Here is a 25522-nt window from a genome sequence, read left to right on the forward strand (position 1 = left end):
AGGGATTCCTAACATAACTCACGCCACTACCAAGATTTGTAGAAATCCTACTATTATTAGCAAAGTTGTAGCAGGTGAAACCTTTTTTGTATGAGTCTACCGTATTCTAAGGCATCATAACATTCTTGTGTAGCTTCAGTACTTGGCTCGAGCTATAAAAGCGGAAATATGGGTTGGATATTGAATACTTTGGTGACCATAGTGCTCCTGTGATTTAAATGAGTATTTCATTCATGACCCTGAACATAATGATCCAATTTCATCACAATTTTTGACGCAGCGAGTTGAGTTGGTTAATCGTCAGCCTTTCGATCCTATTACCCCGAATTCGAATCGCGGTTTGTTATGGTTATTGGGTTCGTCTTTGTACTGTTCTACTGCGGGGAATACCTCCTGTACAGCATGAAGTGTGAGATAATAGCAGACTTAGTCCTAGACTGAACCATATGTTGTCTTCAACAAAGTCCGTATCATAAATCCTTAGCTACGGTCCTGCAAGCATACAGATACTATCCTTAAGACTAAAACTTTTCAATAACACCCCAAATGCTACCATTTTTTTCATATCATTATTTTTTTTCTATTTTCTATTTACAGAAGTTGTATAATAGGCCCACAACTTGAAGTTAAAGTGTGCTCTATTGGAACTGTGATAAATCGAACTACATATCCAGCGGACTACTGCCAACTGGAAGGTACTGGTAGACAATCACAACCAATGCCAATTCGATGGATGGCTTGGGAAAGTGTATTATTGGTAAGTAAACGAGATGTTTTTGCCTTTCCTTAAGCTAGCATGACCAAATTCTCAACAGAAGAACAGACAGAGATTCGAACTTGGCAAACAGGAACCAAGATGGGAAGTCTGTCAAAGTTTTCACAATCGATTCGCCTTGGTCAACCTGAGCTGAGTTGATGTCACCGTACTGTAGATTCGGTGTACTTACCAAAGAAACTACCCTCTATTGGGGAATCGAGTACAATGAACCACTATGGTCTGAGTGCTTAAAGGCGTTGCCTCTCCCCATCTGACACACACACACCCTGTATTGATAAAAATTTCTTGTCTCAATAATAGCAATACGATTACTCCACGAAAATATCCACTTGACCCCAAAATAGCACAAATTTCCCAGAAGTCCTGCAATAACGAACCTATTCCCAAAGCCAACCACCCATCCAGTTATATACCTGAATCCCTAAAATAAAACGATTCAAACTGAAATTTCCTTTGATAACGAACTTCCTAGTTTAAAATAAATCTAAATTAAAAGTTGGAGAAGAATTCCCCTAGAAATTAGATACTTGGAAATGCTTAAATGTGAGCAGGACTCATTTCACTGCCAAATCATTTATTTACCGATTAGTCTCCCTCACAAGTGTGTCCTTAAGAAAACCATCAAAGATACTATTTCGTGACTTACCCCATTCTACATTCAACTGCCATAATGAACACGTTCACAAAACATCAGTTTTCCACTTCACATCCATTACTCAAAATACTATTCCAAATTACCCAAAAAACTAGCAATCGGAAATGCTTAAAGGCTCTCCCAACCAAAAATAGAGAATTCAAATTAATTAGTCCAATTTTCCCTTTTCATGCTCAGGATTTTATTACCTGCCATAAATATTTGATTATTATTCTCAGCCTGTAATTTAGTAATTAATTTTCTATATACATATAATAACCATAGATATATGTATCTTCATGTAAACACGCGCGCACAACATACTTACTAGCAACCCCTGTAAGATGAACTCCTTTTGAACTGAATCGACTGTATTCTGGCCCCCTTTCCACCCACATACACGCTCACATATTTATCCAGACCTGTGGAGAAATTGTAAATTAAAAATTGAAAAATATCTTCTGGAAAATGATATCTAATTATTTACTTGAAGTTTAGCGAAAAGTGGGCGGAATTTATGGATTTTAATTTGCAGTAGCACAGATAAAAATAAAGCTCAATTCAAGGATATCTGAAAGTATAAAAAATTATTGCAGACACAGAAATGCCAATTAAATGTTAAATAATGTTTTGTTGGTTGGAATCCAAGCGGGAAGTCAAGTTCTTATTGAACGATTTCTATCTATTTTCGTAGCTCTTAATCAATCTAAATTTATAGCTGGATAATATCTTGGGAGGCTGCAGATTCTCTGTCTTTTTATGTATTCTTCATTTAGCCCGCGTTTTTTTTTGAGCCTATAATTAATGGGGGCGCGATAACAGTTAGCCTTTTTATAACTCCATCCAGGAGTTGTTGGGCGGGTTCTTCAAGGACAGAAAAACTTCCACAGGTAGTTTTCTATCTTCTCTTCCACCATGGGCATGATTTGCATTCATCGTTTCGGATTTGATCGAAGCAAACCAATTCCCTGACCTATGGTATGATTTGCCTCTCCCGACCGACCAGCATTTGGCTCGTTACCACCTCATTCGACCACCACAAAGAAGCCCATCTCGGCATGCCATTTAATTTAAGCAGAACTGATCCTGATACATCATTAATCTGGAAGCACGAGCTACATCGAAAATCCTCTTCAGGCCCGGTTGTTTGCTGCTGGTCCCCCTAATAAGCCACTAGAACACCCATCATCATAAGGTCCTATCTGCCTGCGGACACAGTAGGAAAGATTCATTAACAGTGTAGCGTTCCCCTCATTAGTCTGTCCGAGCATCAGTGTGGGCTTCGACATGCCCTCTCAGCGATGAATGCAATAAACAGAGCTGTAGGCGTGGTCAGTTCCAGACCCTGAACATCAAACAAGCTTTCACTTGCGTCATGGAGCTCCCTGGTGCGGCTAGTTGGGAATTACCATGCGGATAGTAATTCCTTGATACGAGGTAGAGGGTATACCCATTCGGGGTACACAAGGTTCAGTACTAGATCGCCTATGAAATATAATGTGCAATGGAGATCTCGTACGTCCTTTCTCGGACAAAGCCATAGTTATTCGTCTTCCAGCTGGCTTGGCCGTAGTTTCCACCGCGAAACATCGAAAGGATACAGAGGTTCATGAGACGGAAACAACAGGAATGATGAAGTCTTGGTTGAACAGGACTGGTTTGGCCTGAAGTACTTCACAAATTGGTGACCTCTTAAATATTGCAACACTATGTTGGAGAACGATCTGTTAGTTGTCACAGTGCCAACCTACTCGACGAATCCTACTACTGTACAATAAAGGAGGAATGCATGTGTCTCGAGAAATTCTTAAAGGAGCTGAAGCGCATTTCGCCGGACCATGCGCAATAGGGCCTTGGCGTGGTTGACGCGCTATGCCTTACCAAGCACTGAACGGCAACCATATTTTAAAATACCAGCATTTTGGGAGAGTGGACCAGCACTATGGTTCACCCGAGTTGAAACCCAATTTCAAACCCCCAAAGTCACAAAGAATGACCTCAGATTCGGCAAGGTGGTTAGTGAATTGAATCTTGAAATCGGGGCACAGATGGTAGAGTTGAGTTACCTCTTGCGGAAGGGAAATACGCGTTTACGTGTCGAAAGATACAGAGATCAAGGAGCGACTAGTTACCAGCAGTCAACTAAGGGACCAAAAGCCTTCCCAGTTCCTATGTGAACACGTTGTGGCTCCAACGGCTACCTAGCAACCTGTAGGCCATCCTGAATGATTCCGGGAAAAAGCTGTATATCTAATAAAAGCATGCCGCAATTCTCACCATAACAGAAGTCCGAAGCTAATCCCTGAACATTCCGATCATAGCAGACCATTGCACTCGATACATCGAAGTTAAGGGAATATCTCAGTTTCCTGTCACGACTAAATGACCTCAGTATCAGAAATCCGTTGCATTCCTAGGTGGATTACTCGCATTGGAAGTGCTCCGTGGAATCCACTTCGTCATGTATCACATTATGATACTCCTACCCTATGTTATCACGTTAATGAGTTATATCCAGCCAAAATGCTCCTGCAAATCCCCCCCCCCACCCCTTTTTGTTTGATTGTGACAGGAAAAGTTTGATGATTTCAGCATCTGTCCACATCTGCTTGACGTCGCATCGCACCATATAGAGAGCAACTTATTACAGACCTCACATTTTACAGTTATTGATAGCAACATTTTGCAGTACTACCATTTCCTGAAGCTTCCTTTGTATAGCAGCTATTATTACGTTCGGTGCAATCCAATGTGCCTCTGACCCAAACAACTTCCTCACAAAGTTATGAGGTGCGTCAACTATGACAAACGCTCAATCTGCTTCTTTCATACAAGAACCTCGTACAGTAGGAACATACTGTACTTCAGGTCATCAGGTGTAGTGGCCCAATCAAGACAGCCAGGAGGCTCGGCTATTCCGAAGCAATACAAATACTTCCTACAACCACCGTGCCGCGAAAGGAACCGCTTCTAGTGGTTATTCAACCTGCTTAACTCCTTTCTCGATACCCGGTGTCAATGTATGAGTCCCGCAGCCCTTTTTTAAATTACCATATAGTGGCTGTCATCTCGTTCCTAACGGCACTTCGGTGCCCCACAATCACCTCGGATAGATTTATCTGCCTTCCATGGTAAGATCACTAGACGATCTAGAAAAATCGTTCTCGCGATAGCACACACTGCCTCACTCAATGTTGTCCCAAACGTGCTGCACACTTGGCCCGTATGCCGAATTATCCTCTTTGACTTTTGAACATTTCCACAATACTCTTCCCTACGGACAGGAGCCGAATATAGCAGCCGCGAGCCTCCAACAATACTTCAACGCCCCAAAATTAGTTATCATCCTCACTAGAGACGAACCAGCCTTTACTGTTTTCTCTCACTTTAAGCTTAGGCATCTCCTGAAGATCACTTTGATATTGATCATTACCCTCAGGTAACGCTTCTGTCTTTTAGTCCCTGCGTCCATGCGTAATTTCATTTCCATATATGTCGAAGTCCTCGGGACGCTTTATAACTGCAGCCACTGTCACCTCACCTCGTCTACAGAATCAAGGTTACATCTTCTATCACGCGAAGACCAAGCGCTTCATTATGAATCATTCTTCATAACAAAGATCCCTTCATGAAACCTTACGGAATTACTGGTATCACAATGTGTTATTCCGGTCTAAGGAAGCCTCTCCTGAATTAACCGCGAAATGTAGCAAGAAACACCCAGAAGTTCTATCGATTCCACCCCAGGGACCGAATTAAAGGCATGCCTAAAGCTTAGAATCGCCAATGCACAGTACTTGATACGACCACCGCCTTCCAAGTCATACTCATTCCTATCGCATTAACCAAAGAATGAGTTCGTCGAAACCAACAGACTACCCACTAGACCGGGCGGGGTCAACCTAAGATATATTACTCTTTCCAAGGTTTTCTCCACATTATCTAAAAGGCACAAGACATAATGGAGAGGACACGTCATGCGATTTTTAGGATTTATTTATCAAAACCAACTTCTGCTTCTGCCTCTGCTACTAAGCGGGATGTTATCTCTAACTCGTCCACAACGCTCCAGTAGTCCGGGGGATCGTGAAGACATTCTTTTGGACTCCTGATAATTTGCCCGCGTGTCTTATGCAGGCAGCGTCCCACTTTCCGGGGTCCGGATTCCTTTTTACCCTTTGCCATAGTCTCCTCACTCCGTAACAAGACTGTCTCAACGTTGATATTCGGTTTTATGCTGTGGTGTAAATGCCGTTGAAGCATTGTGGGGTCGTATGTCTTAGTGAATGTCCAAAATAGATGTTCCACGTTTTCGATTACTCCTCTTTTCGAGCTATGACCTATTGTTCTTATTGTTTTGTACATCGCCTGCAGTCCTCGCTTCCAGCGTCTCCAATGTTGTTTCTTTCACCGGTTAGATCATCCCTGTAACCAACCAAGTGCTGAAGTATGTCAAGTCGACTATCACGCCTGTTCAGCAGTGACCATACTGCCAATGTTGGCAAATAAAATGTCTTGCTCCCCAATGGCTTCAAGTAGGGTTTGACCCCTGGTGTCCATCGCCTGATTTGGCCACTCTAAAGCTCACTCGCTGAAATTGCCGATAATTATTTAGGAGCTATAACCTGGAGCGGCCGTCACCGCTAGACCAAACTATTTAGTATCTCCTATTGCGCAAAGAAGAACTGAACAGCTGTAAATTGATATTTGCCCTTACAAAACCGGCTCCCGGGAATACCATGGTTTCCTATATGGCTTTTCTTTGTCTGTCTCATGTCGCAACGTTGACAAACGGTTTATTTATCGAAGTTGGGCTTCCATGCCTACATTCAACTCCCAAACAACTTGTGAGAGCATCCTCACGGCTCAGCTCCCTCTTATATGTCGTATACCTGTCACCACCTCTAACATGACGCTTCTCTACACTCTTTTCTTCTTGCACAACATGCATCAGGTTTATCCAGTGCAGATGGTGATGTAATCGCCTTCTTCTCCGTATTTTCTGCCCCTTTTTAACCTATCACGTCGACTGGTACATGCTCCTTGCGAATTGGTCGAAATCGAGGCATCTGAAGCATCTTTTTAGGTACTCCTAAGTCGACAGATGACTCAATTTTTTTTGAATTTGTCCGTGGTAACCAATATTTCCGCCGGCATATATCGTTAAGATTAACATTTTCTTTTCGAGCAGCGTAGATATCTTCCTATGTAGGTCCTTGCTTAATCGTTACCTCCTGCTTTCTGGTTCTAATCTTAACTTCCTCTTCTACGTAAGATCTTTTCAATAGGGTTTCCAAAACGTTATGCTAACTCTCTCGATCTATTTAATTTCAGTATCAGATCTCTTTTCTATGTTAAGATGATACGACTCCAACCTTGGAGAGAGGAGACGCTAAAAGGGTGGATTTTCCCCGAGTCTGGGTTTGCCTCGGAGGCCCGGAATGGAGATGTGATTGAGAAAAAGGAACAAACAGAGGCCGATTTTTTCCTGGCCCTGTACCACTCACACTATCGTCAATGCCGGATTCGCTTTCACCTCTCGAAGGTTGCCTACGACTTAGAAATAACTATTATTTTCGGTTGGATTTTCTTTTTGTCCTTTTGTATTGTTCAAGCTGGCCAGCGTTTGATTCTTTTATTTTTGCGGATGTTACGACTGTAATCAAAAAAATACCAGTTTTCGCGGGTATTTTCACAGCTCAACTTTCTGTTGTGAAGAGTCCTTTTACTTCTTTCTAGCTTGCTAAGGTCCTAGGGGCCTACCGATATCGCCCTTTCTTCATTTTCCCTCTTTCTCACTGACTTTCTCTCGGTGTTACCTGCATTTCCCGCAAGGTTTTATCAATTGGCACTTGGGCATTTAAAGAGTTCATTTATGCATTCTCCAAAAACCAAAGACGATTGTGCCGATCCAAGACATATCCGGCTTCCTTTCCTGATTTGACGACGAACATCATCTTCAAAGACAACACTGTGCTTAAGGAAGATTCCCCCAGGCTTGGTGCACTTTAAAAAAGGATTCTGGGTGGATTTCATTTCTGCCTCTGTTTAAGGCAACAAGAGTTCTTCGTTTGTTATGATCAACCGATCCTCTCAATCTCCCTCTTCAATTTCCATTGCATGCCAACTCGTGTTGTCTTTTGTCTTCCCATTAACATATTCACGACCATCTGCCGCCATAGTGAATTTTTTTGTTGGAAATGCTGGGAGTCCTGAGTCGTGGTGACGGACCGGACCAGTTGGGAAGCAACTTACTTCCTCTTTTGTAGTCCACAGACTCCTTTTTTTTGAGTTAAACACCCACGTTTTCCAAACATGTTTACGATTATATTTAAATTGAGCGATTACCATCTGTCGTCACTTTCGGTCACGCTGCTCCCAGGGCAGAGGCGAGGCAGCGTCTGATGAGTTGCCTCTGCCATGGACAAAGCCGTCAATCAACTTGTTCGATCTTTTTTGGAAAACTTGGGTGTTTAACCCAAAAAACAGGAGTCCGTGGACTACAAAAGAGGAAATAAGTTGCTTCCCAAATGTTCCGGTCCGTCACCAAGGGGGTGCATACTCAGGACCCCAGCATCCTCAAGAAAAAAATACGACATCATGTTTGAGGCCGCCGTTGGTAGAAACAACAACATCCCCGATATTTTACACGTTAATGCAGGGGGTAGACGTGGCAGCAATCATGTTGGCTGAATCACCACCATATGCCCAAAAGAGGACCTTCAAGTGATAGCACCATAAAACGCAGCACTCTCATTTATCCGCTAGTCGTGATGAAATAGGTGAATGCTCTGTAGGGCGTTCAAACCTAGGTCTACACGGGACCCATCTGAAGTGGCTTCTGCCACGAAGCCTCACCAGAGATTATTTGGTATCATAGAAGTCAGAATAGCCCCCAAGAGCATATGTCTTAGGAGAATAACTGAGGGATGTGTTCTCGGCACGGTAATTCGCGATTAGCCGCCTTGTGGAAGTTTCATGGTAGCTGTGGTTATGCCCACATCGCGGGCACAGTTTTTTTTTTTTTTTTTTTTTTTTTTTGGAGTAGGGTAAAACTAAACACCTCCCCGTCATCAGAGAACTAGCCTGGAACCGTTTGACACATTACTTCGGGCTAGCCCTCCCGCTCTCCCGGCTTTGGGAGCCTTCAAGTCTGGGAGTTCCTTTCACCAACGGGAGGGGAGGGGAGGAAGGGAGTTGTTAGTTCAGGGAACCCCTTACCGTCCGATCCCTCTGCCGGTCGAGTTCAATCTTCTTCGTAGTAAGAAGAGCCCGAACATAATGGGCAATACGATTCCAGCTGCCAGCGCTCTTCAGCATCTCTCTGACAATGTTGTCTGGAGAGAGCTCCCCTGTGTCTGCATAAAGCTGCTGGCGGAGGCCGTCCCACCTCTCGCAAGAGAAAAAGGTGTGTTCAGCGTCATCCGCCACTCTATTGCAGAACACACAGTCAGGAGATCGCGCCTTCCCAACCCTGTGCAGGTAAGACTGAAAACCTCCATGCCCACTTAGGAGTTGGGTAAGTCAAGTAATCGATCTCACCGTGCTTTCTGTTCAACCACGGGTCTAATTTGTCGATGAGCCGCGCAGTCCACTTGCCCCTTGGCTCATTTTGCCAAGAAAGTTGCCACTCGTTAAGGGTGCGTTGACGTTCTTCACGGGCAACCACTTCTCTTAAGTTTTCGCCCTTACGGCGATAGATAGCTTTGCGCTCCTTGGCAAGGAGGGCAACGGGGATCACTACCGCAATCACCATCACAGCCGGTTCGGACACAGTGCGATAAGCAGACGCCACTCGCAAAGCTCCCCGCCTCTGCACTTGAGCGAGGCGTTTACGATGCACCTCCTTGTCAAGGGCATCAGCCCATACCTCCGCACCATAGAGAAGGACGGACTGTGTTGCTCCCATGAGGAGACGTCTCCTAGTTGATATAGGGCCGCCGACATTCGCCATTAGCCGACTCAAGGCCGCGACTCCTGCTGCAGCCCTGTCCGCGGCTGCTTTGATTTGCTCGAAGAAGCTCATCTTCGAGTCGAGCATTAAACCAAGGTATTTAACCGTTGGTTTTGACTCTATAGTCAACTCGCCGATCGATATGGAACGCAAGGTCGGGATTCTTCTTCTGGTCAGGATGACTACTTCGGTTTTTTCCAGCGCAAGGTTGAAACCGTGAGCAGTCATCCATCCGCTTACCCGTCGCATCAATATGCCAAGTCTGCTTTGCGCCTGTTCAACAGTGCGTCCGGCAACAAGTGCCGCAACGTCGTCTGCATAACCGACCAGGCGCGACTCTTCAGGCATATCGAGTCTCAGCAGACTATCGTAGGAAGCGTTCCAGAGGTCCGGCCCTAGGATGGATCCCTGCGCTACTCCCGACGTGATTTCCATCCTCCTCTGGCCTTCTAGCGTCTCATAGAACAGGGAGCGGTCTTTCAGATAATCCCTCAATATCCGCAAGAGATAGCTTGGCACGTGAAAGGAGTTCTCTAGTGTGCCCAGCATATCTGTCCATCTCACGGAATTGAAGGCATTTCTGACATCAAGCGTTATGAGGAGCACTATCCGTCGAGATCGGCGGCTGTGTGCCCCGGCTCGATTAAACGCATCTACGACCTCCATAACAGCATCCACTGTAGATTTCCCTGTTCTAAACCCGAACTGCCTTGCGGATAAGTCCCCGGCAGCACGGATCGCTTCAGCGAGTCTACCCCTGATGAGCTTCTCGAGCACTTTTCCGGCCGTGTCAAGCATACACAGCGGTCGGTATGCAGACGGGAGCTCCGGATCTCCTTTACCCTTACGGATCAACGCGAGTCTGGCCACTTTCCAGCGAAAAGGAAAAATGCCCTCCTTCAAGCACGCGTTGAACGCTTCGAGCAGCAATTCTGGCCGTTGGCGGAACACCAGTTTGTAAACTTCCGCCGGGATGCCATCAGGACCTGGCGCCTTCCTGTTTTTCATAGTGAGAACCGCTTCTTCGAGTTCTCCCATTGTGAAAAGGGGGCAATCCACGACGCTTTCCGCGCTGTTTACATCAAGCCGTACAGGGTGTCTGGGGAACAATGCCCGCACAATGCGGTCCATCTGGTCGGTGCTCAGTATGCAGGGCTTCCGCAGAGCCCCGATTTTCCGAGTGACAAGCTTATAGCCAAGTCCCCACGGGTCATCATTCACCTCATTAATAAGATTTTGCCAGCCGCGAGCTTTGCTTTTATTTATAGCGCTGCGGAGTCTCCTTTTTGCTGATCTATATTGTGCCTTTATGGCACATGCCTCCTCGTTGGCGTATAAACGTTGTGCCAAACGGCGGAGCTTATGGCACTCCTTCCGTAGGGCGGCAATTTCCGCCGTCCACCAGTACATAGAAGGCTTGTCGCGCCTGGGGCCTCTCCGGGGCATGGAAGCCTCACACGCCGTCGTTATCAGATTCATCACTGAATTTACGACGGTGTCAGCTGCGACACCACCACCCCCCGGAGTGCCCCCCAGCGCGGCCCTACCTGCTCCAAGAGCTTCGACGAACCTTCCGATGTTCACCTTCGCGACATTCCACACGCAGGGGGAACGTCGTGTTGGTGCTCGCCGGCAAGTAGCGTCAAACACTCCGAACGCAATGTACTGATGATCACTTGCCGAGAAGTCTTCTAGGACTCGCCACCCGTCCACCGATGATGCCAGAGATTCCGACGCAAAAGTTATGTCGGGAATGCTTCCTTCACAACCTGAGCGCCGAAACGTTGGCGTGGATCCGGTGTTTAAAATTACGAGCCCGGTTCTCGCCGCCATTTCCAGAATCCGTTTCCCTCTGGAGTCTGATTGAGGCATGCCCCATTCAAGAGCCCTGGCATTAAAATCACCGCCAACCAGGATTCGTCCCTCCGTGTTCGAAACGGCGTCCTCCAGAGCATCAAGCCGGCGTTGAAAGTCCGGAATCGACTCATTCGGCGTCAGGTAAACACTAAAAAACGTTATCCCTAAACACCGGATCCAGGCAAATCCGTCCCCCCGGCCTTCGGCAAGAACACGAAGTCGAACGTCGTCCCGAACCCAGATGGCAGCGGTGCCCGATAAGTCGAGATACCATGAGGACGGGTCCTTGTTTCGGTATTGCTCGCTAATCAGCACTAGATCAGCATTTACTTCCGCAGCGAACTGCGCTAGCAACTGGTGAGCGGTTGCACTCCGGTGCATGTTAATTTGCAAAATGCGGATCATGGCGTTCGCACCCTAGCCCTCTCCAATTCCGCCCTGAAGATCGGACACCGTCCCGAGCCCGCAGTGTGTGCGACGCTTTCGCCAGATGCGCCACGATCCCTGCAGAGAACACAACTCTCGCTTTCCTTGCAAGTCTTCGCTTGATGACCCGCTTGGCCGCATCTCCGGCATGCTGTCCTCCTGTCCGGACCCTTGCAAGCTGCTGATGTGTGTCCATAGTCCAGACACCTGTAGCACTTGGTGGGGACTATCCGCATTCGTACCCTGCATACTACCCATCCGATTTTGATTCTCCCGCTGTTAAGGAGTTTCCTCGCATATTGCTCGGGGACATCCACCACGGCAAGTTTTTGGCCTCGAGCATTTACAGAGGTAATACCTACCCGGGCATTGGTTACCTCTGGACATTCACGCTTTAGCGCCTCCTCTACTTCGACCTTTTCTGTGAGGCAGTCAAGATCCCGTATTTCCAGAGAGCACATGGGTTCTAGGCTGGTAGAAACAACGCTACCTGGAGGACCTTCAAGTGGTAGCACCATGAAACACAGTACTCTCATTTATCCGCTAGTCGTGATGAAATAGGTGAATGCTCTGTAGGGCGTTCAAACCTAGGTCTACACGGGACCCATCTGAAGTGGCTTCTGCCACGAAGCCTCACCAGAGATTATTTAGTATCATAGAAATCAGAATAGCCCCCAAGAGCATATGTCTTAGGAGAATAACTGAGGGATGTGTTCTCGGCACGGTAATTCGCGATTAGCCGCCTTGTGGAAGTTTCATGGTAGCTGTGGTTATGCCCACATCGCGGGCACAGTTCCTTGTGGGCCCAAGCTTGGAATTGCGCTGTACAACTCGGTATTAACCGGTACCGCTTTGTCAGTCACACAAAACAATCCATATCCGAAGAGGGCCATGGAGTTATGACGAAATGGCGGGTACTCACGTAAAACCATCAGGACTTGACTACTCATTACTGCAAATAGTAAGAAGGTGACCTTCTAATCGTTGTGAATGAAAAGTAGACCGTTAATATCCCTGATTCGACCATCGAAAGACTTACGACCATCTATAATTTCTCTCGTGATGCGGTAGATGGTAGCGAAATCATTATTATTTGCGGTAGCTACTGCTTCCCTGAGCTGCACTTCCCGAATTTTGCTCGCGAAACCGGGGCTCAAACGCATCATGTTCACCTCCATACACATTGGCAATAAGAACCTTGAGTCTCTGAAGCTCATCGACTTCCTTCTACATTCCGCAGTCAGATAGATCTTAGGGCGCCCCTTCTGTGACTGGCAACTTGACTTGTACCAAACATACACACAATGCTCACCAATATTCCCCAGTGGAAGGGATATCTGTCGTCCGATCAGAAAGGTTATTCTCCCACTACTGAACGACACAGCTGGATCATGAACGCGGACCGAGTGTGAGCACAGTAGGTCGAGGATTTCTGCCGCTCTGAGTAAATGCGAACGCAATATGTGAACGAAGGCCAGACACCATGTAAAGTGATCATCTCACTGGAGACGGATACCACTGCCTTCCTTATGGCGATCTGGTCGATTTGATTGTCTCTCGCTTTTGCCATTATGGTTCTCTAGAAGTCTTTCCCCATCAAATATCTGACCTAAGTGTTATCATGCCCATATTGGCACTCAGGTCGTCCGTCATAATCGGAGGAAGAGTACTCTTTTGGACCGCCTTCAACTGTTCATGGGAAGTTTTCGCTCGTGCATTGCACTGTACTATTTAGAGAGCTTTTACTCATTTTGGACCATCCAAATCTAGCTTCTAAGTCATGAGGGCGCTCTTGTGGTTGCCGGAAACATTGGTCATACATCAGATTCAGGCTTAATCCCACTAGATTTTTCAGAGTACAACAGTGCAGTGCCATAAGGACTCTACGAAATCCCACCATCTACCATCGCTTAATGATGACTGTAACCTGGACTCCACCCTAATTGCTCAAAGGAAGGAATCAAGCGTGAGGGATGACATGGGACCAATGAGCCGAAATTTTGTACAGCCAGCTTTCACGAATGAAGGGTTACGAATTCCTGATGGGGTGAAATCGAGGCTTTCCGGACGATCTCAAACAGAAAGGACGACAGGCTGCCTGGGACACTCCTCTACTTATTATACGGAAACGATTCGATTCAACGAATCCGCGATTGATCTCTACACTAGATACTGTCAAACACCACTCAAATAGTCCACACTTCCCTTTGTCATTGTTTTATCGATATATTGATGAAGGCTTTCAAATAGGCATTTCAAAACCTTTCTGATAGATAGAAAGATAAATCTCTCTGGGGCGGGAAACCACAGAACTATGAAATCCATTACAATCGAAAAAAAACAGAACACCACCTTCTCCACTACGTAATATCCTCACCATCCAACCCATTAATATATTTTTGGGCTCGTTATCCATTACGACAACCGAGCTTAACAATAAAGGACTTGTTCAACGAATCCACGTATCCGTCGTCGGTGGCTCATAACTCCCAAGGTAATGTGGAGAACCTTCCAACTTAATTTCATATACTAAATGTGTCATGTAAAGTGTAGATATGCGGCAATATACAATATTAAACTTATTGTATTTTTTTTATGTCCTTCAATATTATTATCCTGAAGTCCCAGGTTGCCTTGTTTCTCCGCCTCGGCACTTTGTTGTATGTTACATGGACATCAATCAATTTCCAGAGTATGTTGATAAAATATTCATACTCCTTTACCTTCCACGTTTTTCGTTAGTATCAGGACGAAAACTTGATGGTAGTATACATATGAAAGAATGAAAAATATGCACATACATTATACATATGTGGAGTAGTCAGACCAGCGACATGATCAAGGTAAAAGATTTTCCTATTTTCTTACTTTTTCTGTTGCTGATGTTGTATTTTATGTTGTCTCCAGATACCGTCATTCGCTGTCGTCACTAAAGAAAGTCATTCACTAAACATATAGCAAATAAAACATTTTTCCCTCGTCTTGTCGGTCTAATAGACGGACAATCCTATCCCTCAAGGATTGTGTTGCAGGCACGGCGAACAGGAGTACGACGAAGCAAGGGAAGGGGATGGTTGGGGAGGAGAAGCAGAGAGGAAAACCGACAAATCTCCAGAGTGGAAAAAACGCAACAACAGCAACAGAATACTTCAATCCTTTAAGTGTCATTGGTTTGTCCTTTTATTTGTCCTCTTTGAGTCCGCCAACCACCCTCCACCGATAATGGATGTAGTTCAGGGAAGAAACCATTCACATCTCACCTTTGCAAAGTATAGTCCTGGTCAGTGAAGTGGTGACACTTTTAAGTTTTTACACGTTTCAAACAAGTCACAACGCTGTTGAGTTTTTATGGCTTATTTATTCCCGAAGGAAGAGGTCCTTACTGAGCATAAATATTAAAAGACATTAGAAAGGAACAGGGAAAGGTCACTGTTATCCTAAGGTATCAAGTCGATGCAAAACTGATAAGCGCATATAGAGAATATGTAATGGGAAATCGAAAAGATTTTTTTAGGAAGGACTCTCCTCCTTGGGGACCTAAGAGATGTTTTCTGAGTAGAAGCATAAACCATCTTAAAAGCACTTCCAACTTAACATTTCCTCTTATATTCATAAAAATTACCTGAAATGTCGACTTGAATTGCTTCCAGTTCGAACCTGTAATCCCCATCTACCCACTTGTTATCCCTGCTTGCCAGTGTACTTTTCTTGACTGGAAACCTCCTTGCCCACTAGAAACCATCAATCCTTGACAACTTGCTTCTTGTTGGATTCCGTATTCTATCCTTCTAGATGCCACTTCTCGACTCCATTCCTACTGTTCCTCTTGAGATTCCTGACTATTCCTCCTCGTGTAACATTTTCCTTATCCCGCGGGTACCCCCCCCCCCCCCAAAATACATACATCTTCACACCAATCCCTATCGTCGCAACGGTTAGAGTTTTCTACAGAAGGAAGGACTCTCACTGTGATCCCTTTGAACAATATAGATGAAACGACATTTTCGTTGAACTGTATTTATTTTATTTTACTTTATTTTTCTATTTTCCACTTTCTTACTTTTCAGGGGAAGTTTACATCCAAGTCTGACGTGTGGTCATTTGCTATAACCCTTTGGGAAATATTGACTTTTGCCAGAGAGCAACCGTACGAGAACTTGACCGATGAGAAAGTTATCGAGAATATTGGGCACATCTATCAGGACGATAAGAAACACGTAAGTAAAGATTTTTTTTCTCTCCATTTTTTTTATGGTAGTTTATTTGTAAATGGGTGTGTGGACACGTTCATAATGGTCTTGGGTACATAAAAGTGTACTGCTGAAGAATAAATAACCGAAAGATCGTTTTGAAAACTGGTAAATACTGTCCTATGGCATCATTCGGTAGGTAGGGTAGGTAGCTATCAGTCGCCGCTCCAAGGAGCCGAATTAGCGCTTTGGTGCGCCGTTTTGATGCCACAAACTCCTAAGACCGTGACTGTTGTTATGGGAGCAGGGAGGCAGAGTCCAACCGGCTCGGATCTTCAGAGCTAGCCCGTAACATTCACGAAGGAAAGCAGCTCTCCGAACCTGCAGCTAGAAATCTCTCTAAGGTCCCCAAAGACCACCGTGAGCTTGCACGCGTCTGGCACAGGGACTCTCGTGATCGGGCTATGTTATAAGCTGGCCAAATTCTCATTGACTTGGCACAGCTTGTAAGCCTTTCCCATCTCAGGCCCGCAGCTGCTTGGTAGTGTGAGTAGACTCCGCCCCAGACAGCCGCCAGCGGAACACCGATTGTATTCGCCGAGGAACTGCCAAGAGCAGAGCCTTGCCTGGCCAACCCATCAGCCCGCTCATTCCCCTCTATGTTCCTATGCCTAGGAACCCAGAGGAGAGTGACCTTGAGCGTGCCACCCAGATGATTGAGCGCGTCTCTGCACTGCCCCACCAGCCGGGAAGATGTCGTCGTTGAGTACAAGGCCTTGATGACCGCTTGGCTGTCGGTCAAAATGGCTATGTTACGCTTGGGGCTCGAATCTCGTTCCAGCCATCGACAGACTTCCAATATCGCCAATAGTTCCGCTTGGAATACACTGGCGAAACTTGGGAGACCATACAACTTGGATACACAGTGTGTATTCGAGAAACCCTCGCGCCGACTTCATAGGCCATCTTTGATCTGTCCGTAAGAAGGTCCACAGCAAAGTTTCTCGTGAAGTTCAGCTGGCGTGTGACATAGTCCGTGGGGGATGCCCAGATTTCTCGAGGTATTTCATCTAGGATGTTGCTGTGGCCGTAGGACTTCGCTGTCCAGCATGCGCACTCACGTAGTCTGACGGCACTGCACGCTGCAACCTGAAGGTCTAAGGGGAGGAGATGCAGGAGTACATTGAGAGCATCTGCCGGGCAGGACTGCAGAGCCCCCGTAGCACCTGCACACGCGATTCTTTGAATTCTATTAAGCTTCGTTCTATTGTATTTTTTCTTCAAAGCCCGCCACCAGACAATACAGCCGTACGTCAGGATCGGATGCACTACAGCGGTGTACATCCAGAGAACCATCCTCAGCCGGAGACCCCGTTTTTTTGCAAAGGTTCTCTTGCAGGCATAGAAGGCTATACAGGCCTTCTCAACCCTCAGTTCTATGTTCAACCTCCAATTTAGCTTAGGATCGAGGATTACACCCAGATACTTTACATTAGAGGAAAGAAGCCGTGGTAGATGGAATTCAGGTACCCTTGTCTTGGTGGTGAATAGCATCAGTTGCGTTTTGGTTGGGTTTATGCTGCGGCCCACGTTCTCTCCATAATCGTCTTTAAGTGAATGTCCAGGACGCGTTCTAGGGTCTTCAGCACGAAAGCGGTCAGGCTGATTGGTCGAAAGTCCTTCGCGGACTCATGACCGCGCCTGCCCGCTTTCGGTATGAAAACCACTTGTGTACGCCTCCAGGACTGCGGTATGTATCTTAAAGTGATGCAGCTCCGGTAAATCTCAACAAGCCACAGCACAACCCTTTCCTACTGCTTCTGTAGCATGACTGGCATTATGCCATCTGGGTCTGGAGACTTGTATGCGGAGAAGCTGTTTATTGCCCAGACGATCCTATCCTCGGTAATCATCATTCGGTATTTTTACAAAAAACTAATTAACATTCTGTATTGATGCAAATTTCAACGATAAAACATTCAAATTTGTCAGACGTAAACCACAACAAAATATTTTATGTTTCTCACCCTTATTTACTGGCTTTTGTTTGAACTCTTGATTTTGATAAAATATTTGCACAATTTCCAAACATTCATGATAAAATAGCAAACTTCAATGTTGACAACTGACAGCATATGTTACCTACTGCATTTCAAATATGGCCGCTACGGACAACGGATAAAACACTACAGTACACTGTAGAAGGCAATGTGGTCAATATTACATTACCGTTTAAAATTTATGACACTTAGGCCAGAGCCTGGATAGATCCAGCAGAAATTGTAAAGAATGGGTTCGTAGTTTATTTTTTTCATAGATAGAGGCGTAAATTGGCCAGGATGCAATAATGCATGGGGTTCAAACCTACTAAACCGACCCTGGTTCTTATCCAAGCCCTACCATATAGTCACAGCAATACCCAATCCCACCAGGTGGAGAATGTCCTTTTGAATCATTCCACGGATCTGCTGTGATTCTTAAGTCTTCAAACTAGTGATGCTCTTTTTTGTGGGTGGAGGTAAGATACTACTACTTGAAGTGTCAGCCTGGTATGGGATTTACACCTACTAGTCTTTCCTCTTGGCCCTATCCGTGCAGAGCCTCCGTGAAACATTGCATCTCTGGGTTCTGTCAGCAAGTCCATATTGATCAGCTACCTTCCTTTACATGTGCGATCAGCTTTGTCAAGCCGCGTTTGTGGTTACCCTGATCTAGATTTCCTCTGATTTTTACATCTCCTTAATACAATAAGTAATGGAGCACTACATGAGTAGTGGCAGATTCCTCCAATACCTTGGCCCTTGAGTGTATGAAATGGCATTGCCAATGATTCCTATAAGGCCAATTAGGCCTACCCACCAGCGTCACTAAATTTTGGTAATGTATTTCAACTAACTCGAGGACTCTTCAAAAATAATACACTCCTCGATTGCAGTGTGGGGCGTGTTTTCAATTTGCTTTCTCGTGCTTCTGCTCAACCCTTTTCTCAGTATAACGTTTCTGAGAATATTTCCACTTTCGTTGTCTCCCTAGTGGCTTGTCAGAAATCCGGAGTCAAGTTCGATGAAGATAGATGGACCTAGTCCTAGATGGTCTATCGATAAAGCAGACTACCTTAGCGGATGTCATCCTAAATGCTCTACAAACTCTTAACGTAATTTTATGCCCAACTTCTTCTCCGAGTCACACTACTGCCAAGCAGTCTTAGTCTCTCCTTGCCAAATATGAACTGACCCTTACTGTATTCTTCTGGACAAAACCGAAGTGCTCCTTCAAATTCAAGATGGTATCAATAACGCCTATGCTGAAAAACCTGCCAAAAAGGATTTTATAGACGATTTTATAGATTTCTTATTTATTACCTTATGAAAATCATCATCCAAGCGACCCCAATCGAGTAGGAGGAGGAGGAGTATTGTAAAACTCAATCAACTCCCTCTCTTTTGCACACACGCTTGGTAAGTTTGAAGACTTCTATCTTGGGCCATCCCTGCATATTGAAAATATTGGCTTTCCTATGATTGGTAATAAGGACCACCTCTGTGTTTTTTTGGCACGGCCGGATTGACCATTCGTAACGACGATTTGATGATATGCCCAATGCCCGGGTATTCCATTGTACATGAAGTTCCGTATAAAAAGGTCCCAATACAAAACGTAGAAAAACTTCAGCCATAACAATTGATGTACTTCCGCAATATTTCTCACCCTCATAACTTAGATCTAAAAGATCTAAGATAGATAACTTAGATCTAAAAGATAGATGAGGCGATATGAAATGGGGACACCAGCTGATTTTTGGGGATTCGGTATTTAAAACTTAAGATGCATGCTTTCAATCATAAATGGTTCAAAACTGCTGAGGAATCAATTCAGCTGGCCTTGACTCTTCTGGATATCTCTAGTTGCTCCTTTTGAATAATGACTAAAAAACTCTCTCAGCGTAAACCTGAAGTCAGGTCTGACGAGGAAGTAGGGATTCCCCTTGATGGGGATTTTTTTCGTGGCCCAGAATAGAAATTTCAATTAGCAAAAAGGGATAATAGGGGGTCCGTATTACTTTCAGCCGAGTCCGGATCACCTCTCTACATCCCTACCTCCTCCTCTTTTATTTCTCTGGCAAAAGGTTATTTTAATTTTTGGCCAAGTGACGTCTGTTAACTGTTCTCTACCCTACCAGTTGAAATTCGCCCAAAGAAACATTCTCCTGTAAACTCTCCTCTCTTGCTCCTCCATATAACCCGTATGAGTTTACTTCGGAAATCCCACTATCCTTGCTCTAGATTCTGGTGATGGTTCTACCAATACCTTCATTTGTTGCTGTGTGTCTCACGATAATGCCATTACCCGCTTCGAAGACTCAGTCGTCATTCTTCTAAAGCTAGCGAAAGTGTACCCTCTTGAAAAACTCAGGCGGATCAGTTAAACTCGAACTTTGTGGAGGACCTTACATCGCCTATTTGTGCGATGGAGTGTAAATATAGGATTGCTGTATAGTCAGCGACTATTGTGGTTGTTACAATACTGTCTCTAAGCGGGCCTGCAATAAGAATCAGATACATTTTGGCAGCCAAAACCCTTGCATGTCGCACTTTACTTTGAACCAAGGAAGGATTTCAAAATGCGATACATCCTTATACGGGGCAACTTTTTGAAATTATATACTAGGCGTACCATACTCCATTGGGTCCATGCAGTTTCCAGAAATATGCTTCACAAAACTCTCCTTTTCTGGAGCAGGTCTGATTTCGCAGCAAACTTGCTGAATGGGACTACGTTTTTCCAGACTTCCTTAATTTCTTTCTTTGGAAAAATGTTTAATCATTTGACTTTGAGTAGAATTCGGCGCCTGGTAAATACCAGGGGGGGGGGACCATAAATTAAGGAGAGAGGAGAGAGAACTCCACTTTACGGCTATTCAGAATTGTGATCTGTAACTTCCAACATCAGATTGTCCAACATATGCTCGTATTGTACTATTGTTGTCCTAGGATGAGCAGAGTTGAATATCCTGTGTGACTCTACCCTTTCTCGCTGGGTGGTTGCTTTTTGAGTATCGTAATGTGATGGAATGAAATGGTCCATATTGAGGCCCAGATATTTTTTTGAGTCCCTTTACCAAAAAACAGAAACGCTGGTTTTCGATAGCCTAGAGATCTTCTTTGATCATTGCTTTCCAGCTTGTATCTTTCTGAAAAGTATCCTTCTTGTTGGACAGCTTAGGGGAAATGCTTATATTACTGCCAATAAATAACCCGAATGAGGTAATCCTTAAGACCTTCAAAAGAAGACCGGATGGAAGGGACTGTCAGAGCTACTGAGCAAGAGTAGATACAAGGTCTGGAGAAAAAGTATCGCGAATTTTGAATTTCAGCGTGCAACGATTTTCGATATTTTTGTGGCATTATATCGCTCATCTATTTTGACAAGTGCGGCCATTTTGAATGTCCAGTTAATTTCTGGACAGTTATTTTGCTTGGATGTGTTTTGGCTTGCCTTCGATTTTTGTCTATTCCAAAAAAATGAAGCAAAGAATCTGTATCAAATTTTGTACAAAAAAGTGCACGAGAGCATTCCAAATGTTCACCTACCTTGGACCAAAACAACGTTTATCGGTGCTACAAAAAGTTCTCAAAGATGCGGGAAGATCTGAACGACGAATAACGTGCCAAACGCCCGAGCAACGTTAGAGAAATTGCTGAGGACTTAAAGATATCGATCAGCTCGAGTCGATTTTTACTAATGATTTGACCCTGAGGCGAGTCAACCAAAAAAGTATCGCTTTAACATTACTAAGGAATTGTTGGACCCCCTCCGTGACGACCAAAATTCGCTCCAGAGGATTGCAAGGGGGCCGGTGTATCATAAGTTCTTTCCACAGAACAGAAAGGGCGATAAGGAATATTACCTGCAAGTAAGTGTCATTTTAGTGAAACGATCCGCCTACAATTTGCTCTGGCAAGCAAGTGAGAATGAATACTGAAGCCATTCACAGCACAGCCCCCTCCCCCTATAAGGGAGAAATGGATGCCGCAATAACCGCAGATAACAGATGTCCTGGAGATAAGACATTAACAAATGATCTTGACAACCACTTGAAGAGGGTCATCATTGATACGACCGCAAACATACTAGGCCCCAGCTGCAAGCAAGGTCAGAAACGCTGGTACAACGATGAATGTAAGCTAGCAACGGAACGGAAGAATGCTGCATACCGAGTAATCTTGCATTCTCAAAGAACTCGGGTACACGCTGAGAATTGTCGCGGATTCCGTCGACCGGAGAAGCGACTTCACAGACAGAAAAGGGATGCCTGGCAAAAGCAACAAGTCTGTGAGCTCAAAAAGTACAGGGAGCACCACGGCACGAAAGTTTTATCAGCAAGTCAGCAGGATGAAGCCTTATACACCTCGATGCCCATCCTGCCGAGACAAAGAAGGAAATCTCATTTCCGCCAGAATGGGCATATTGTAGCGATGGGTTGAGTATTTTGATGAACTGCTTAACAAGCAAAATCTCGCCGTGTTGTAGGTCCCGCCAACTGAAGACAACGGACACGTACTGCCACCACCAAATATACAAGAACCAGTGCGCGCAATCCAGCGGGTTAAACCAAGAGTCTACATAACGACAAAATCTATGAGCAATACGAAGACGGTCTGGTTGTGGATAAAATCCGGCTCAATAGGATGCGGTAGGCGGGTCACCTAATCCGTATGGTTGAAGATGATCCAGGCCGAAAAGTCTATAAAGTCAATATCTATGGTAGAAAGTGAAGACGAGGCAGACCCTGCCTGAGATGGCGCAATGGCATAGGTCAGGACGCCAGACAACTTTTACGGATACCGAATTGGTGAATCTCGGGGCAAAACCAGGGTGTCTGGAGTTCCTTATTAAGGCGGGCCTAGACCGGATACCGGTTGTTTCACCGTTGATGATGATGATGTATTCTGCTCAATATTTCTGCGTGCCTTAATTATCTCTCAATTTTATCCTTTTTCTTTTTTCATACTTTGATCCAACATTAGGACTTTCGACTAACGGATTCTTGTATCCCTGCTGGCATTGAAGCAACCACCGATATGTTATTGGCTTTCACCTGCTGAGTTTTCTTCGGTGAAAAAGCAATATTTCTTTTAACAGTTCAGGTTTCTCTCTTCTCTCCCAGGTGTCGTTTACTCTTCGGTCCCCTCCGTTTTACGGCTATCACTGAGTGCGTCCTTTTCGACTTTTGTGCCAAGTCTTAACTAACGAAAAGCTCGACTAGCAAGAAGTTATTCTAATTGGTGGTCTCATGAATATTCAACTTCTCTCAAATAAATCTAGTATGAACTTAGATTGTACGCTTCCGTGACCTATTGTGGCATTGCATGCCACAGTATCCAAGTTTTTCACAAGGTTTTTGAACATCTTACGACCTTCTTCCGACAATTGCCGATATTGGACCTTTTCCTCAATATTTTTGTATATGGATTGACGGTTCCTTCTCAAATACCCAACCTATGCACAAAGAAAAGCCTTAATAAAAAAGTGAGAACTATGAATAAGGCACACTTGGTATTCACAGGGATAATTTTTTTGACGTCATATAATGAAGAGAACTTGGATAATGTCCTTTTAGCATGCTATTTCTCTTTCTTGACAACGTTAGGCCCCATCTATGACTAGGGTTTCTGGTCTCATTTTCTGATAAAAGCATCTTCAGGGCTGGACCTCCAGAGAAGATCAAATAGATGCATATGTCAGAATCATTCATGACAAAATCAAAGATAGACATCCTGACTTCTATTTGGAAAAATATCGACGGAGAAGAAGCACGAATAGACCCGAAGTATCACAACAATATCTGATAGTTCCAATAACTCAAGAACACTCTTTTACTTTTGAAGACAAATTTCCCCAGGCTAACATTCACCACTTTACGCTTCCAAGTATCACTCAACTAATATCTTTGAATGTCAGATTGTTTAACGTCGAAATACATTATTCAAATACAGCTTCCAACCTGTCTACCATTTAAAGCTACAGCAATAGATGTGAGCCCATTTAACAGGACATCCTCATGTTCCACCCCAAGATTTTTGTAGTCGAAATGTTACCTCGTCAGAAATTTGAAGTTATCAAAGCTGCATATTCACTGAAAAGACCGGAAAAGTCAGCCACAACCAAAAACATGGCCAAATTAATATAATCCTTGAAACGACTTAACGCTCGTCTGTAATTGAACATGAAAAACATTTTTCATGTTACAATTCCCAAGCGGAATCAATCTTATAACTACCTTCCTCCGTTCTAATCCACATTTCCGCTGGAGATAACATCACATCCTGTACAAACTTCAAACTTTCACTCATCTATATTGCAAGGTGTACAGTAATCCTTTTTATTCTCCTCCCCAAAGTTCCATGCCACCGGGAAGGACTTCTAGGTGATTCCTAGTTACGAATCACAAATTAAAACATATATCTTCCGCCCGGCATAGTTACAAGCCAAGTAAAAAGGGTATCCTGGAATCCAGGAATCAACTGCTAACTATGTACATCTCCACACTTAGTTCTCCTTTATGTCCCATTTTTTAACATCATCTCCGCTCTCCGGCCGCCTCCCTCGTAAAGTTCACACACAGTTCTGCCGGTATCGTACGGAAAGTTTTAATTGAAATAACACAAACGACGACCTTAGGAAAAAAGAGCCAGGAACTGACGGGTTTCTATTTCTGGACTTCATCCTTCCCACCCCACGCTACGTGCTCAGTCGACTCTGTTGTCCTGACCTCGGTTCGGTATCCGCTCGTTCGGCGGAACTAAAAAGGATGTTTTCGTGTGAAATTAAAAGCAAGACAGATATTTCCTAATAAAACTTATGGATTGGAATAAGTTTTCATAGCTTCATAGATAGGTCGCATTGGATGTGCTTGCCCCATGTCCTTTATAGGGTGCTCTCCGCTTTGCAATCGTTTTTATGATGTTATGGTATTTGATGTGATGGTATCGTGGAATAGCAACGTCTTCCTGTTGAAAAGTATGCTTTTAAAGGATATTTTACACAGAACATCCACATAGTATGGAATATTGAATGGAAAACAAATGTAATAAAATTTTATCGCATTGCAAAGGGGTGGGTCATCTTCGCAGTGCCCTCTCAATCCTTTGTAAAGTTCAAAGTTTTCACCAGGACGGATGAAATTCAAGCCAAATTTTCAATGAAGAAAGTTATTCGACAATAGACATGGAAATAATGCTAATTTTATAGCGCAATATGGGTCCTTATTGCGAGCATATATATTTAAGTACATTTTCGGGGTGAAAGTACGTCGGATTGTTCAGGGTTAGATTTCATTCTCAAGGAAAGACCTTGAATAAAAACCGAGGGAATGGAGTTAATTCTAGGAAGCATAAATCTTCTAAATTGCTGAGCAATTATTGAAAAAGTTTGCTCCATTAGCTGCCTTGTAACATCCTGGCTTATTGCTACTTTCGCTGACCGCGTAGAGTGTTGAAGGGGCTATTTTTCATTCGTCCGATTTATGACTCCCTAAAACCTACTCAGTTCGTTTTTTTTAAGGTTTTGTGTAAACATATTTTTATGAAGGTGGAAATCTTGAAAAGACTAAGGCGATTGGGGGGGGGCAAGATAGACGACGACTTGTGGAAATCACTCTGGCTGCGAGGACTCCCGGAAGA

The 25522-nt window shown here is 44.4% G+C and overlaps 1 protein-coding gene across 4 annotated transcripts in view; it reads left to right on the plus strand.

Moving 5' to 3' along the window:
- Positions 1-25522, plus strand: part of LOC119652336 (epithelial discoidin domain-containing receptor 1) — a 781389-nt gene that overhangs the window by 739843 nt on the left and 16024 nt on the right. For all 4 annotated transcript variants that reach the window (XM_038056350.1, XM_038056353.1, XM_038056352.1 and 1 more), the window contains exons 15-16: positions 598-757; positions 15717-15866. In XM_038056350.1, the coding sequence (XP_037912278.1) occupies positions 598-757; positions 15717-15866 (310 nt within the window). The remainder of the gene's footprint in view (positions 1-597; positions 758-15716; positions 15867-25522) is intronic.

The sequence above is a fragment of the Hermetia illucens genome, chromosome 3, assembly GCF_905115235.1.
Source record: "Hermetia illucens chromosome 3, iHerIll2.2.curated.20191125, whole genome shotgun sequence".
Lineage (NCBI taxonomy): Eukaryota > Metazoa > Arthropoda > Insecta > Diptera > Stratiomyidae > Hermetia > Hermetia illucens.